Below are 16489 nucleotides of genomic sequence, written 5' to 3'. Positions count from 1 at the left end.
AAAATTTTAAATAAAAAGTGAAAGTAAGCAAAGACATAGAAATAATGTTTCTTAAAACTGGGGTGTTTCAGTAATGTTTATAAGTTTATGTATACTGTATATTTTGCTGGTTTTGATCAACCTAGTAATAGTTAAATATAACATTAATACTGATGTTTTAAGATTAGAGTAGTAAAAGCAAGCTCTTTGGATTATCACCCTATTAAAAATCATAGTGATACAAAGAAAACTTTAGTCATAAGAAAATAATATGATGATTAGCATTTTGTTTTATAAAACTGTAGCACCCTTTAGAAGTGTGCTAGAGTTAGTGTAGGTCTGTCAGGACAGGGAAAACATAGTTAGCTCAGGGCCAAGACTGAGCTATGAAATCTGGGTCAGGGTTACTTTAGTTCAGGGCTGGATGACTCATCAGGCAGCTCTCTGTGGCACTTCCCCTGGTCTGGAAGTTGGTAGAAACTTCTAGAGCTGGTGGGTGGGAGTGGGGAGGGGCTGCCATGAATATTTAGGAGGACCTTAGCCAATCCCCAGTAAAAGGGCAGGAAGGGAGCAGGCCACCCCATAAATAGGCATGAGTCATGCCAGCAGGAGCAGTCGGGAGGAAGAAGATGGAGATGGAGTGCTGAGGTAGCTGCCTCGGCCCTTGAGGGTGCCCCCTAGTCTGGGGGGTGACTTTGGGCCAGGGCTCGGGTGCTGGAAGGCTCTTCTATAACATATGGGAGGAGGATTTCCAGGAGGCAAGGGAGCAAGGAGAGAGAACAACTGGAGCAGGTCAGCACATCTGGGATTGGGCTGGTGAGTGTCAGTGTGGAGGACTGCGAGGAGAAGTTATCCTAGACGGCAAGTGAGAGGGGCAGCTGAAGGCAGGTGGGTTGGCAGTGCCTGAAGAGGTGGTGCTGGGAGCAGTAGCCACAGGAGCATAATTAAGCTGAACATTGAAATTCTACTACACACCTAAGGGGCTTTGGGTCCCTGCTTGTAATGGGTGATTGCTTCATCTGACTGTCAGATATTCTCAGTGTTTCAGCTAGGTTCTGCAAGCAGGCGCGTGCTTTAGTGAAGAAAAGGAGCTGTATATAGAGACTGTATAAAGGAGAAGTTGTCCCTGAAGTTGTTGTTGAAGTCAAATGGGCATCCCATAATGTCCTATCCCTATCCAGAATACTATCCCTGAATAACTAACAAAAAAAACAAAGTCAAGGACAAGGACTGTTCTCTGGCTCTGGAGTGCCTGAGAAGATTTGATGCGCCTGGCTGTGCAGGGTGGGGGATCCCAGTTACTTGTGGCTCTTTAGGGGGTGTGCTGCATAGCATACAACGAAAAGTACAGACTTCAGAAGCATAGATCATATAACATACTGTATATCATAATGTACAGGGTGGTGGGTATGTAGTGTATATGTAACACAGCACAGTGTACAGAATGGAAAGGGATGTATTATATAACTTACATAACAGTATACAGTGGAGTGGTGCGATATGGAGTATATAACATACAGTAGAGAGTACAAGCTGGGACAGTGTGGAGTATAAGGTACAGCACAGTGCACAGAGTGATGTGGTATGTCATAATACACTGTATAGTATACAGAATGGAGAGGAGCAAAATATGCAATATAGAGAACGTTATACAGAGTGCAAATGTCTAAAGATTGTATAGATGGCTTCATTTTGAAATATGTAAGGTACAGCACACAGAGTGCGGCAATTCAGCATGTGCAACATACAGCATAGAATACAGAGTGTGGCAATCTGGAATAGGTAACACCCAGCACAGCATGAACAGAGAAATGGTACGGCATATGTAATGTACAGTACAGACCAGCATTAAAATGCTATAATAAAATGTACAGCTCAGTGTACATTGTGCAGTGGTTCAGAAGCTGTGTTATATAGTCTGGAAAGGGGAGAAATGGGGACTGTTACCCCCCACAATTATAAACATAAACTGTATGGGCTTGTTCACAGAAAAGTGTAAGCCTGAGTACCGTTCTGTATCATTGTAGACTGTAGTACAGTTAGAAATTCCTTTCCACTTTTGCACTGTAACTCTTGCATCCAGTTTGAGTGCGGTTAAAGTAAACCTGTGCTTTGCCCATACAGTACAAAGCAATAGACTCACTTTAAAGAGACGCTGTCCTCTTTTCAATGCAGGGCAAAGTTACAGTTTCTCTGCTAAGAGCATAGCCTGAGCTATACTCATCTTACTTGTGCTGCACTTAGAAAACTGTGTGCCTTCTTAACATGCAATTTTCAGCACAGATATGCGAACAAAACCCTTGCTTTTACTGTTGATGGCAAATATAGACCATGTTGTTTCAGGGTTCAAAAAACTGAGCTTGCACCTGAGGCACCATATCACCTCTTAAATCTTCACATTCGTACATATAAATGTATACATATAGATTTTAAAATCTCTTTACCTCTGTAAACTTTTTTGTAGTAGTGGTTCAAGTCTGTAAAGAACAAGTCACCCAGCACAGTAAGCTATATAATCACATAAACCATCTTAAATAAAATTATTAATATAAAAATATATTTTCCAGAAGCTGAGCTTGACTGAATGTTCTCTACAGAATCAGATAATCACACATGAGTCAGCCTTGTTGTTTTTCAGACGTCTAAGGTGATTTACACAGGTGACAACACTTGCTACTTTGCCGTATTTGTCATGTGTGTACAATAGGAGGTATAGCTGCGCTGCTTTCTTTCATTTTGTACAACATATTACTGATAATTTATTCAAGTATTTATATTAATTAACTGGAGTTTAGAATGGTGCAGCTAATACTGGATACTGTATATTGAGATACTGACCTGAAACAAATGTAAAATCCAAACTTCTAATGAGCATACTTGCTTTGAGTCAGTGACTTTGAAAGGGATTAATTCATTGGATTAGCATGTCTGCCAAGAAATTTGTGTTTTCAGGAGTTTTCAGGAATAAGTGGCATATTACTAAATAGGCAGAGCAGGCACCAGCCTATGGGCCCAATGCTGTTTAAGGGCCCGGCAAGAAAATCAAGAAGAAAATTACAATGAAGCTATCTTAGATAGTTTACAAAAGAGAGAAAAAAATAAATGAAAAACTTGACATTAAAGTTACACAAAATACTGTATAAATGTATTGTACCCATTACATAAACCACATCAGGCGCACATTACAGTTTGTCTCTTATAAGCTTATCTTCTTTCAGCTGTCAGTTTGTAAAAAAAACTTTGGTACAACCTACATATCTGTAATTGAAAATTAATTTTTACACCAACACAGGGTGGTGCTGTGGGTGTATAGAAGGTAGGGACCCGTGCCACCTCCTAATGATTATGTATATACGTAGAAGGTTGGGAAACCTGGACTTTAAAGGCACAATTATAAAAAAAAAATCACATTTTATTGATAACAATTTGCATAAAAGCACATGTATACATGATATAATTACAATGTAAACAACATAAAGATATATATAGTGAACCAGTTCGGACAATAAAGTCAGAGCCAATAAGATAATAAAACCTGAAACATATCCTGTCATGGAGTGGAATGAGAAGTAAATTGATTAGTAGCTCTACATGTTTCGCAAATTTTGCTTCTTCAGGAGCTTATTTGCTTGTACAAATTCTTTATAATAGAAACATGTGACGGTGTTCACCGTCACTGGAATTTAAGGACAGATGGGTGATGGTTTGGATTGCTTCATATTTGTCAGCAAGGTCTCCATGTAGAAATATTGAGATTTGTTCCCATTTGCCATGAGGTCTTTGGCCAGGAAGTACAACTCCTAATATGGTCATTCCAGGAAGTTCAATGAGGAGACTGACTGTCTAACAATGTTGCTTTTGTCTGAGGTGGCTTTCCATTCACCTATTGTCGGGTGTGCTAATGAACCTACCTGTTGTCTGCTAAGGGATGTATTGACACTCAGAGTAATGTGTATTAGGTGGGGCTCGTTATGGAACCATTGTTCCGTGTCTGGCTATTGTGTACATTGATTGCCCCTTGGGGGCTTGTCTCATTACACATAACAGTCCTTAACCAATCCCTGCTGACTCATTTCCAAGTCCTCATTTGCATGGCTAAGGAGGACCAGAAGGAGAACGGCATGTACTGTGCAATTGACCAATGGGAAAGCGGTTGTTGGGGGCAGGATGTTCCAAATTCTGTATAAAAGTGTGCTGTGTGCTTCCAATAAATTGTCTTCCTGTTTGAACTTACATACAGCCTGCTTGGTGTTTGTTCTAATGGATTCCGAACGGCACATAGCTGTAGTTCGGATCCCGGATCCTTGGTTGACCGAACCATCAGACGGTGCGATCTGCAAGCTGACTCACTAGAAACAGAGGAGTGTCGGGAGAGCGGAAGCGAGCGAGCGAGCAAGGGTCTCGTTACAAAACATATCCAAAAATATTCAAATACAAAAAACAGTGTATTATACCATGTGGAAAGGTATTACAAAGATAGGTTAATAAAGAAGCTATATGTTATTGCTGTGCATGAGATCCCCAGACCATAACCAACATGCATGCGGACAAAGGCAGATGTGGAGACACACATCAGATAGCAACATAAAAAGTAATTAACAGCCCAAGAAAAGAATAGTAAAAAAAGTGGCTGAATTACTCTATAGCAGGGCTTCCCAAACTTTTTTGGGCCAAGACCCACTTCTGAATACAGTTTTTTTTCGTGACCCACTAGCTTGTAATTGAATATTGTAAAGTGCTACAGAATTTGTTGGCGCTATATAAATTCAAATAATAATAATAATGCACATTTTAAAGGGAGGGGGATGTTAAATTAAAAATAAGAAGCTGCCATGAACTCCTGACACCGCCGGGCCACTTGGTCCTCCTATGACACCGAGGCTGCCATCTCTGCCCGCTTTAGCTGAGAGAATCCCGCCGCCAGTCTAGCCACCACCGCTCCTGCCAGCAGGACCGAGGAGCTGGCTCTGCATCCCATGAACATATCCTACAACTTTCTTAACAGCCCACATATGTACTCACTGATGCAAGTGTCCTCCTCGCAGGAAACGCAGACCAACCTCTGTAAACTGCGTGGGCGGGGTCCTGATTCCATTGCAATTTGATTGCTCTGGCTCTCTGTAATTCACACAGCACAATTTAGGCAGGCCCGCTCTCAGTGATTTCCGGCCCAGTGCGACCCACTCAAACGCAGCTCGTGACCCACCAGTGGGTCCCGACCCACAGTTTGGGAACTCGTGCTCTATAGAGATTATTTGTAAGGCAGAGACCATCATCACTTCTAAGGAAGATGCATATTTCACACAATAGGAAAGTCACTAACCTACCCAGGTCATTGTATCCAATTGTACAAGAACCTAGTGATTTCACAGGATGCAAACAAGTAGATTTGTCCTTAAACAGACACTTGCTGGTATCATCAACATTGACTACATTGTTCATAGTTTCCATTCACCATCCACATCAGCGGGTCCATTCAGTGCTTTCTTGTGGTTATATTTGGTGCGACTGTTTGCTTTTTAGCGCCGCTCCTGGTGCATTTTTTTCACACAACTGCTCTACAGCCCCCTGCCTGACCTCATGCTTTATAATGAAGGGAGCATCATTCCTGGTCTCTTAGCTCCAGACTTTTTGTTTGGGTTTTCTTATTGTAATGCATACTGTTCTCTATGATGTTTGCATAGAAAGTTTTGTCTACAAAAATAAACTGGTAAATAATAATTTCATCTTCAAATCAAATATAATAATTGTAAATTTCTATTAACAAGAATCATTTCAATGGTAATTCCAGTATAAGTTAAAATGGTGCAGTACAGATTCTAAGACCTTGAATGTGATAGAACCACCTTCCAGAATTCTGCATTGAAAATGGATTTTACAATGTATGTATTGCTGTTTGTGTTTCGTTATTGATGGATGTTGTCTATTTTAGATGTCTTAAAGGTAAATCCTTTTTTCAAAATGGAACTCACTGCTCAAGGTCTGCCCTTGAAATTAAAAACCTTACTATTATAACAGTATCCTCCGTTGCCCTATTCCTTCTATTTATTCTACTTAAACTTGTTGGGAACATGTACGGAAGATACAGCCACAAGACAAAATCAGAGTAAGATGGCACAATATTTTTAATTAGTTTAAGATACAAATGGAAAGGTTGGATATGCCATGCATACTCATCAAGTATAACATATTTTATTATAGAGTTAATGAGAAAGACTACAGTCTACACATTTCGGGAAAAATAGCCCCTGCCTTTTACCATGATGAATGTCTGAAGGGTCCCAACATCCCTATTTGTCCCACATGTGCCTACAGCAGTCCTTCAAGGAATATTGATCAGAGGAGGCTGAACTCTCCTCAACACGCACAGCACAGTGTGTGGAGGTAAAGAGGATAGAAGAAAGGCCCTCTCCATGGTTTTCTTCCACTATATTCTAATAACATATAATTGCATGAAGTACCGTAGTTTAGACACCATTGCTGCTATTTTACCTTGCCTTTCAACATCACTAACATTATGGCAATTTGCTTAAAATGCATCCTACATGCGTGCTACAAGAAAGGTTGCCATACAGGACCCCCATAGCTTTTCATGTTAGTCTTTTCATGGCATGCTTCTGTTTGTCACCATTTGCTCAATTTAGAAAGCTATTAAGAACATATTTCTTTTTTGCATTTATTTTTTTTTGCAGATTGCCAATTCCCATAGAGAAGGAAAGTCAGAAGAGCAGACACTAAAGTACATTTTCATCATTGTATGCAGTTAAAAAAAGGTTTTCATTTGCATTTTTTATTTCTAATTAACTCATGTTGATCCTATTCCAAAATATCTAGATTTGGGACAGACGTTTTATTAGATTTCTTAATTCCAATCATTTTTATTTATTTTTTAGCTGTCAGACCATATGTTTTCTCAAAAAATGTGTAAAATTCACAGTATATATTACTTTGGTAATATGTAGATTTAACTTTTTATATGGCAAGCAAAAATATTATAGGCCTCATAAATACAAAATTTAATACAGTCAGGTCCATAAATATTGGGACATCGACACAATTCTATTCTTTTAGGCTCTATACACCACCACAATGGATTTGAAATGAAACAAACAAGATGTGCTTTAACTGCAGACTTTCAGCTTTAATTTGAGGGTATTTACATCCAGATCAGGTGAACGGTGTAGGAATTACAACAGTTTGTATATGTGCCTCCCACTTTTTAAGGGACCAAAAGTAATGGGACAATTGGCTGCTCAGCTGTTCCATGGCCAGGTGTGTGTTATACCCTCATTATCCCATTTACAAGGAGCAGATAAAAGGTCCAGAGTTCATTTCAAGTGTGTTATTTGCATTTGGAATCTGTTGGTGTCAACTCTCAATATGAGATCCAAAGAGCTGTTACTATCAGTGAAGCAAGCCATCATTAGGCTGAAAAAACAAAACAAACCCATCAGAGAAATCCATTGTGGTGGTGTATAGAGACAAAAAGAATATAATTGTGTCTATGTCCCAATATTTATGGACCTGACTGTACTGTACTTGCCATATAATGAGCCATATAGCAAATCAGGCTATGCATTTAAAAAGAGCTTGTGTTATGAAGAATAGAGATTGGCTTTGGGTTAATTACGTGTTCAGCCTGAACTCAGGCTGTTCATAGTTTGGCTGATGTTTAAAAGTCTTAATTTAGAGGCTGTAACACAACTGCCACTAAATGACACAACAGATCCATAGACCATTTTTGGTCAATGACATCACCCAGAAGTCCTGGCACTGTTGTTTATATTTCAGCAGTGGGTGGATCTGTCCTTTGCAGTAGTAGAAGGGGTGGGGAAGCAGTAGTGGTGGAAGATCATTGTGACAGCATTTAAAATATGTCAGGTTTTACTCGTCATGATTTGGACATGATACCTCTGTAAACTTTTAAACATTTTAGTTCCCTGGCTATTCTGCTGACCCTCTGGCATCAAAGTTTGTATGCATATCAGGAAATTCAGAGAAAAGTTGAAGTTCCCTAGCTAAATGCCTGTTATGATATCTTGAAGCAGACCTTCACTCCAAATTTTTCTTTTTTGAGTGTTTATGTACCTTTTTTTGGACCACCCTGCCCACTGCCACATTTACTGCATAGACAAGAATGACCTCACCCTGCTCCTGTAGCCTACTGAGTTTTTGCATCAGGTAATCCAGGAGGCATTTGTCTAAAGTTTCACAATGATGAAAGCAGAAAGGTCTTTTTGCTGTATCATCAGGGGGGCAGCTGTGAGAAACTGGATGAGACAGCTAGCTCCCAATGAGGAAGAGAGTTAAGCCTCGTACACACGCACCGATTGTTGGTCGTGAATTTGTTAGTATGATGCTTGCAACAACCGACTGCGACTTTTCGGCCGAACAAAATCTGGTGTGCAAGCTATAAAATTTTTGTTGGCCGTCAACAGAACGGTCGATTGTTTGTCAGTCAGTACAGATTTCGGCAGACAAAAATCAGATGAGCAAGACTGGGCATGCTCAGAGAAGAAAAAACACACGGAAAGTAAACCAGCACATGACATCACTTCTGAAGTTGGTTGTTGTTGGCCGAAAAAAATTTGTGTGCAGTCTAGAGCACATTTCAACCAACACAACAACACTGGACAAAAGACGGCCGATCGGTCGGCCAACAATCGGTGCGTGTGTACGAGGCATAAGATGCAAGGTGTGTAGTAGTGGAGGGGTGAACTACAACAGATCAATGATGGAGTCATTGGACATGTAAGTATGCTTATTCGGGCCAACACAACATAGAAGATAAGAGGGGATGGGAAAAGAAAATTAAAGTGGTTGTAAAGCTTCAAGGTTTTTTTTTTTTTCCTTAGTGCATTATATGCATTAAAGGATAAGTTCACCTTTGGGAACATTTTATATGTTCCACCCGTTTTTAGGGTGGAACATGTTCCCAATGCTGCTGCCGCTGCCCTCTCTCCCTGTGGCAGCAGTATGGGAAGAAGTTTCCCGTACTAGCTGTCACTTTTTAAAATTAGCGCGACCGTGTGGGGCTCCTCCTCTAGGGCTGCGTCATTCATTAACAAAGCTCTGTGTGTGAATGAACTACAAGCCCTGGTTCCTTTGTGGTTGTTGGCTTGTAGTTCTCAATGAACTACCATGGCGCTGTGGAGCGCCGTGGTAATTCATCGATCTGTTCCTGTCAGTGTATCTGTCTGGCCGTACAGGATGTACGGGTATACAGATATACTGACAGATCTGCAGGAGACCTGCATGGCACTAGCGATCGCTGGTGCATGGCTTTACAGGCTCCAAAAGAAAGAAATAATAAAAGGAACATTTTTTTACCTGCAAAAAAAATTTGCATTTATTATTTTTTTCTAAAATGTGAACTTATTCCTTAAGGTAAAAACGTTTTGTGCCTGGAATCCCCCCAGCCCCCCCCCCCCCCATAATTACATGAGCTTTATCGTGACGCAGCGCTGTGGATGAGATCAGCGGCTCTTCCCACTCTGTCCACCCTCACAGAGCAAACCGATAGCAGCGGGAGCCATTGCCTCCCACTGCTGTCCAACTCTGGACACAGGCAGCGAGCCCACACAAGTGTCCCCATAGGAAGTGGCTTCCTATGGGGGCATTGGGTGAAAAGGAGGAGCCAGGAGTGACAGCAAGGGACCTGGGAAGAGGAGGATCAGGGCTGCTCTGTGCTAAACCAGTGCACAGAGCAGGTAAGGATAACATGTTTGTTATTTTAGTTAAAAACCAAAAAAATGAAGTTTTACAAACACGTTAAGGCAGGTGGGTGAAGTTTTAGTTTAAAGTGTTGTGGGAAGAGGGTCAGAATTACACCCAGGCAACTAAAAGTTACAGTAGCAGCCTATATATACAGTGAATATAGTGAAGCATTTCCCTGACAGTACAGGGAAAAATAAATGATTCACTTAATGTTTCCCTTCTCAGCAACCTCACGTTTCCTTAGCTCGAATGCTAAATGCCAGGAATCAAGTGAAATACCCTGGCACTTCTAAAATGGGTGAGGTTGTAACTCACTCCCCTTCCCCCATGTAAAAAATACTCAGTGCCTTTTTATTGGCCATCGGTGCCATTACATGGGGTCAGGGGGAATCCATAGGGATTTCCTTTTTGCATATTTCTTGCAAAAATTATTTTATGTTTTATGTAATCTATACACAACAAGACTAAAAAAAAAAAATGGTTTTGACCAGTGTTATTTTTTTGTTCTGGTGTAAATTTAAAAAAAAAAAATACATTTTATTATATAATTTGTCATCTCAATTACATAAAAAAATATTCTCGTCTAAAAAATACCAAAGTTATTTGCAAATACAGAAAAGGTGTTTTGACCAATTTTGTGTATTTTTTTACGCTAAATTAAAAAGATTTTTAAAAAGAATAAATGGCAGTGTGTGTGGCGCATCTTGCTAATTAGCTAAATTCAGTGTGGTGATTGAAATAAATTACAAATTCATACATTAACAAAAAATATATACAACCAAATGTGTGCTTGCTCCATACATAATGTATGTATACAAAAATAAAGTGCCATGTGTAGTGTTAATAAAGTGATAAAATATTGTATAACAATATTGATCCAAAAATAATTTCAAGATAATTTCAAGATAAAGTGACGTGCTGAAACCAATATTAGTGAGTCCATAAAATTATATACAGCTCTCGCAGGGTGCCGGTGGTATTCACACATGCCCCCAGTGATAAACTCACTCACCAGCAGTCTTTCCCCTTTTGGGGTGTCTTCCCATTTACAGCGCTATTGTGGCTGTACACGTTTCCAGGGCTATTCTCCCCTATGTTCCTTTACTTTGCTCCTCCAGCATCATTGAGTCACTTTTGGTCTGAAGCCAAGGAGCACAGATATGCTCCCGGACTTCCTGATTTAAAATGCTGAATGTTTCTTCTTAAAATGTAAGTGCAATATATGCGTTTTAAAGATGTAGCACCCTCCAAGGTAGGTGCTAGGTAAATTATGGGCCTTGCCTGCTTAACAGCAGGGCCATGTTGTTCAGATAGGCTGACATGTGCTCCCAGGTGTGACTGTTGTGCTGGGGAGTCTCCCCACTGTATCCCAATGAGGGCTTTCATTGGGCAGTGGAGGAAACCTGGCCAATAGCACACCAGGGCTTGTATCCATCCTAGAAGGGCAGATTCTGCCACACAGCATTCTGGGAGAAGGTATAAGTCTGTGGAAAGTGCATGTCAGATTGTCTTTGGCAGGAAGCAGAGTCCCAGGAGGGAGGTGACAGCTGTCTCTCCTCCTGTCAGGAAGAATCGGGTGTCCCAGGTGGCTGGCCTGAGTGGACACAGGGCTAAACTGAGCTGCAGTGAGGATCCAGGTGCGCTGAGGATCAGCGGAGCATTGGGGGTTGAGTTTCAGGAAAGCATTCTGAGTCATGAGTACTGCAAACTGCCCCTGGGGGTCTGCCTCCGGAGAAGGTCAGAGGGATCCAGGAGCTAGCTAGCTAGCCGGTGCAGAATTATAGTAAAGGGGGTGCCAGTGAAAACCCTGAAGAGTAAAGGGGGTGCGCCAGTGGTTGGGCCCTGAAGTGTAAAGTGTTAAGTGTTGAAGCAGGATTGCAAGTAGCTACCTTAGTCAGTGAAGAAGACTACAGGGAGCAGTGTAAATGACTTTTGAGCTGTGAGGAAGTATCAAAAGTCAAGATTCAGTTCACAGACCACAAATCAGATTTACAAGCACCAGTAAGCGTTGGTCGGCCTTCAGCCGGCGCTAAGACACTTTTCTCAAGTGTCCCAGATTTGTACCTAGTTGAGCCAGAGGAGTATCCCACTTATTCCCTTCTCCCATCCAAGTTCCTACAATAAAACCAAAAACCAAAGATGCCGGACTGTTCTTTGTCTCAGATCTCACACTTGGGCAACAAGCTTATATGTGCTGTTGGTGGTAACGGTAACCATGGCAGACCCACATCAGGCCCAATGCCGGGAAATACTGCTACAAATAAATACAAAGTTTCAAAACTATATCACACTATGGGGTATGCCTGCTGTTGTCTCCGCATGTGAGAGTTCTAGAGGAGCAAAGTAAAGGAACATAGGGAAGGATAGCCCTGGAAACGTGTACAGCTACAATAGCGCTGTGAACGTGAATACACCCCAAAAGGGGAAAGACTGCTGGTGAGTGAGGTCAACACGGGGAGAGCATGTGTAAAGACCCCCAGCACCCTGCGAGAGCTGTATATCATTTTTTGGACTCACTAATATTGGTTTCAGCACATTACTTTATCTTGGAATTATTTTTGGATCAATATTATTATACAATATTTTGTCACTTTATTAACACTGCACATGGCACTTTATGTTTGTATACATTATGTATGGAGCAAGCACATATTTGGCTGTATATATTTTTTGTTAATGTATGAGTTTGTAATTTATTTCAATCACCTAACTGAATTTAGCTAATTAGCAAGCAGCGCCACACCCACTCCCATTTAATCGTTTTACATTTCTGACTCTGCCAGCAGTAGTCTTGGGGGCACCAGCTTATATATTACCTATCCATTCCACCTAGTGGTCTGTTACGTGGAATATATTTTCCTATTTTAAATTGAAAAGATAACTAAGAAAATTAATGGAAAGGAAAATATATTTATATAGATATATATATATATATATATATTACAAAAAATAAATAAATGATTTGAAATATAATAGCTAATGCAAAAGGAAAGAGTTAATTAGGGCTGAATACGGTTAACCACTAGTACTACTGCGGCTCCCCTGTTTAGATACCGCGGAAGTCGGGAAGGAGGAGGAGAGGCAGCGATTGCCGTCTCCCTTCCCCGATCTTCGGGGAAACTGTGAGAAGACCCGCCTGCTTGTGTAAACAAAGCGGGCGGATCTTCTCTGTGACAGACAGGGAGAGATCACAGGATTCAGCATAGCTGAACCTGCGATCTCTGTCTGTGTCACAGAACCCCCTCCCCCCACACACGTCAGTAAGCATGATGCATACATTTAACATCTTGATCACCAACAGTGTCAGCCCCTTCCCTGCCAGTGTCATTATTACAGTAACAGTGCATATTTTTAGCATTGATTACTGTAGTAATGTCACTGGTACCCCCAAAAGTGTCAAAAATGTCAGTTAGGGGTCTGATCTGTCCGCCGCAATGTCGGAGTCCCGCAAAAAATCGCAGATTGCCGCCATTACTAGTAAAAAAAAAAAACAATAACAATTACACAAATCTTTCCCGTAGTTAGTAGACGCGATAACTTTTGTGCAAACCAATCAAAATACGCCTAAAATGGCCTAAAAAATGGCCTAAAATGTCCGCCGGTCACTCACGATCGTCGGTTACACCGGGAGAAAGGCAGGCGGCTAATGTAAACACAGCCGCCTGTCTTTCTCCCCTGTGTAACAGCAGAGATCATACTGTCCTGCTAAGTAGGACCGTTTATCTCTGCTGTTACATCACAAGCCACATCCAATCACAGTAAGAATCACGCCCCTAGGGACACACTTAACCCCTCCTTCTCAAATAAAGTTAACCCCTTCCCTGCCAGTGTCATTTTTACAGTAACAGTGCATATGTATAGCACTGATTATTGTAGTAATGTCACTGGTACCCCCAAAAGTGTCAAAAATGTCAGTCAAGGGTCCGATCTGTCAGCCACAATGTCACAGTCCCGCAAAAAAAATCGTAGATCGCCGCCATTACTCATTAAAAAAAAAACAATAAAAATTACAAAAATCTTTCCCTTAGTTAGTAAACGCAATAACTTTTGCGCAAAACCAATCAAAATACGCTTTTTGCAATTTTTTTTTACCAAACATATGTAGCAGAAAACTAATTGGCCTAAAATGTTAAAAAATTTTGATTTCTACATTTTTGGGGGGGGGGGATTTCATATAAAAAAAATGTGAAAAATATTGTTATTTTTGCAAAATTGTCGCTATTTTTTTGTTTATAGCGCATGATCAAAAAATCGCACAGGTGATCAAATACCACCAAAAGAAAGCTCTGTTTAGGGGAAAAAAAGGACGTCAATTTCATTTGGGTACAGCGTCGCACAACCGCGCAATTGTCTGTTAAAGTCACGCAGTGCCGAATCGCAAAATAGGCCCTGGTCAGGAAGGGGGTAAAATCGCCCAGACTCCATACATCTGGTTAACTCCCATTTATAGATGGCAACTCATCAAATACATTCAACAACATTCCAATGTGACTCTACAAATCTGAGCCCTGTCTTGCTTTATGTTACATATGAATGACAATAGAACAGAACAGCCTACTTTCGGAATATTTATATATCCTATTATAATAGCTAAAAACTGTTTTGTTGGAATGTTTCTTACCTGTAATAAATATAACAATCTTGCACTCATATTATTCCATTACTGTGCATCATGGGACAAAACCTCTCTGATACAAAATCAATTTACTCAATTATGGAAACAAAACATCAGTCAATATACATACTGAAGTTAACTATTTAGCTATTGTTACGAGTGAAGCTACACATGTCCTACATATATAGCAATTTTCTACTGATAATGTAATACAATTACTACTTGATAGATTTGGAAATAATGGCCTTTCTTTCAGAGGGAGGCATGAGGAAATTAAATACCAGCGTTGACAGAAGTCTTTGCATTTCATTTTAATAGGAAAAACATTTCAAATCATTATAATATATCAGTTTTGTCCTTTGACCTTCCATGTCATTAAAACAGCAAACAATGTATGTAGTGTGTGTGTGTGTATACAGTTGTGCTCATAAGTTTACACACCCTGGCAGAATTTATGATTTCTTAGCCATTTTTCAGAGAATATGAATGATAACACAAAAACTTTTCTTTCACTCATGGTTAGTGTTTGGCTGTAGCCATTTATTATCAACCTTTAAACATATTGGACTAGGTGGGACTTTAGATGAGACCCAAGCTGGTGTTGCCCGGCGTCTCCATCCCTATAACGAGAAACAAAATGAGGTTGAAGGATTGTAAGAGGTGCATGAAAGTCAGCCAGCCCCCAGTCTGATGTACTCACCCTCCAGTCTGTCACCAACCAAATAAAACCTGTCTCTTGGTACAAAGAACAGGGGTTTAGTTGACACACATTTGCAAATGCATGTGAAAGCTGCAGAGCCACTTCATGGCACCCTGTTTAAATCTGCAGTCCTACACTCTTAATTTAGTGTCCTCACACTGGAGGCACATGGCCGCTAATGGGTGGATGGGGAACAGGTGAGAGGGAGACAGCCCAACTTCCCCCAACCCATCCCCGTGCTTTACAGGCTATGCCCCATACATAAAATCCCTTCCTATCCATATACTGCATCCACCAAGGGGATGGAGGTGTAATGCTTTTCAGCTGGTCTTTTCCAGTTTGCACCATGGTTATATTATAACCTAATTATTTGAGCTTTTGAGACAACAGCCAGTCGTGCATGGGGATGGGTTGGGGGAGGTTGGGCTGTCTCCCTCTCACCTGTTCCCCATCCACCCATTAGCGGCCATGTGCCTCCAGTGTGAGGACACTAAATTAAGAGTGTAGGACTGCAGATTTAAACAGGGTGCCGTGAAGTGGCTCTGCAGCTTTCACATGCGTTTTCAAATGTGTGTCAACTAAACCCCTGTTCTTTGTACCAAGAGACAGGTTTTATTTGGTTGGTGACAGACTGGAGGGTGAGTACATCAGACTGGGGGCTGGCTGACTTTCATGCACCTCTTACAATCCTTCAACCTCATTTTGTTTGCCTTTTATTATCAATCAACTGTGTTTTACTCTTTAAATCATAATGACAACAGAAACTACCCAAATGATTCTGATCAAGAGTTTACATACCCTGGTGATTTTGACCTCTTATCATGCACACAAGTTGACACAAAGGGGTTTGAATGGCTATTAACCTCCCTGGCGGGATGATTATGTCAGGAATTATGTACCAAAAGCGGTACAATTTTTTGCATGTAAATTTGGCGTTATGTATTGTAGGCCTACAATTCTTAGTAATTACTTACTTAAACCTGACCAAAACAAGACTCTAGTAGACATCCCAGATGTGATAAATTTGAAACACAAACGCATGAATTATAATCTATATTTATAATTATAATTATTTGTAATAATTTATAATATTTATAATTATAATAAGTATAATTAGTATAATTATACTTATATAATTATAATAAGTATAATAAGTATAATTATACTTATATAATTATAATACTTACAGCTGCAAGAGAAAGTATGTGAACCATTTGGAATGATATGGATTTCTGCACAAATTGGTCATAAAATGTGATCTGATCATTATCTAAGTCACAACAATAGACAATCACAGTCTGCTTAAACTAATAACACACACAGAATGAAATGTTGCCATGTTTTTATTGAACACACCATGTAAAAATTCACAGTGCAGGTGAAAAAAGTATGTGAACCCCTAGACTAATGACATTTCCAAGAGCTAATTGGAGTGAGATGTCAGCCAACTGGAGTCCAACCAATGAGATGAGATTGGA

General features: G+C 40.4%; 1 protein-coding gene across 1 annotated transcript in view; it reads left to right on the top strand.

Annotated features, from left to right (window-relative positions):
- Positions 1-16489, top strand: part of IMPG1 (interphotoreceptor matrix proteoglycan 1) — a 348223-nt gene that overhangs the window by 313645 nt on the left and 18089 nt on the right. The window contains exon 16 of the mRNA XM_082249671.1: positions 6672-6752. Within this exon, the coding sequence (XP_082105797.1) occupies positions 6672-6717 (46 nt within the window). The 3' untranslated portion in view covers positions 6718-6752. The remainder of the gene's footprint in view (positions 1-6671; positions 6753-16489) is intronic.

The sequence above is a fragment of the Pelophylax lessonae genome, assembly GCF_965119305.1.
Source record: "Pelophylax lessonae genome assembly, chromosome: 3".
In the NCBI taxonomy this organism is placed as follows: Eukaryota; Metazoa; Chordata; class Amphibia; order Anura; family Ranidae; genus Pelophylax; species Pelophylax lessonae.
The sequence above is the reverse complement of the archived record's forward strand: the minus strand, read 5'-3'. Positions and strand labels throughout refer to the sequence as shown.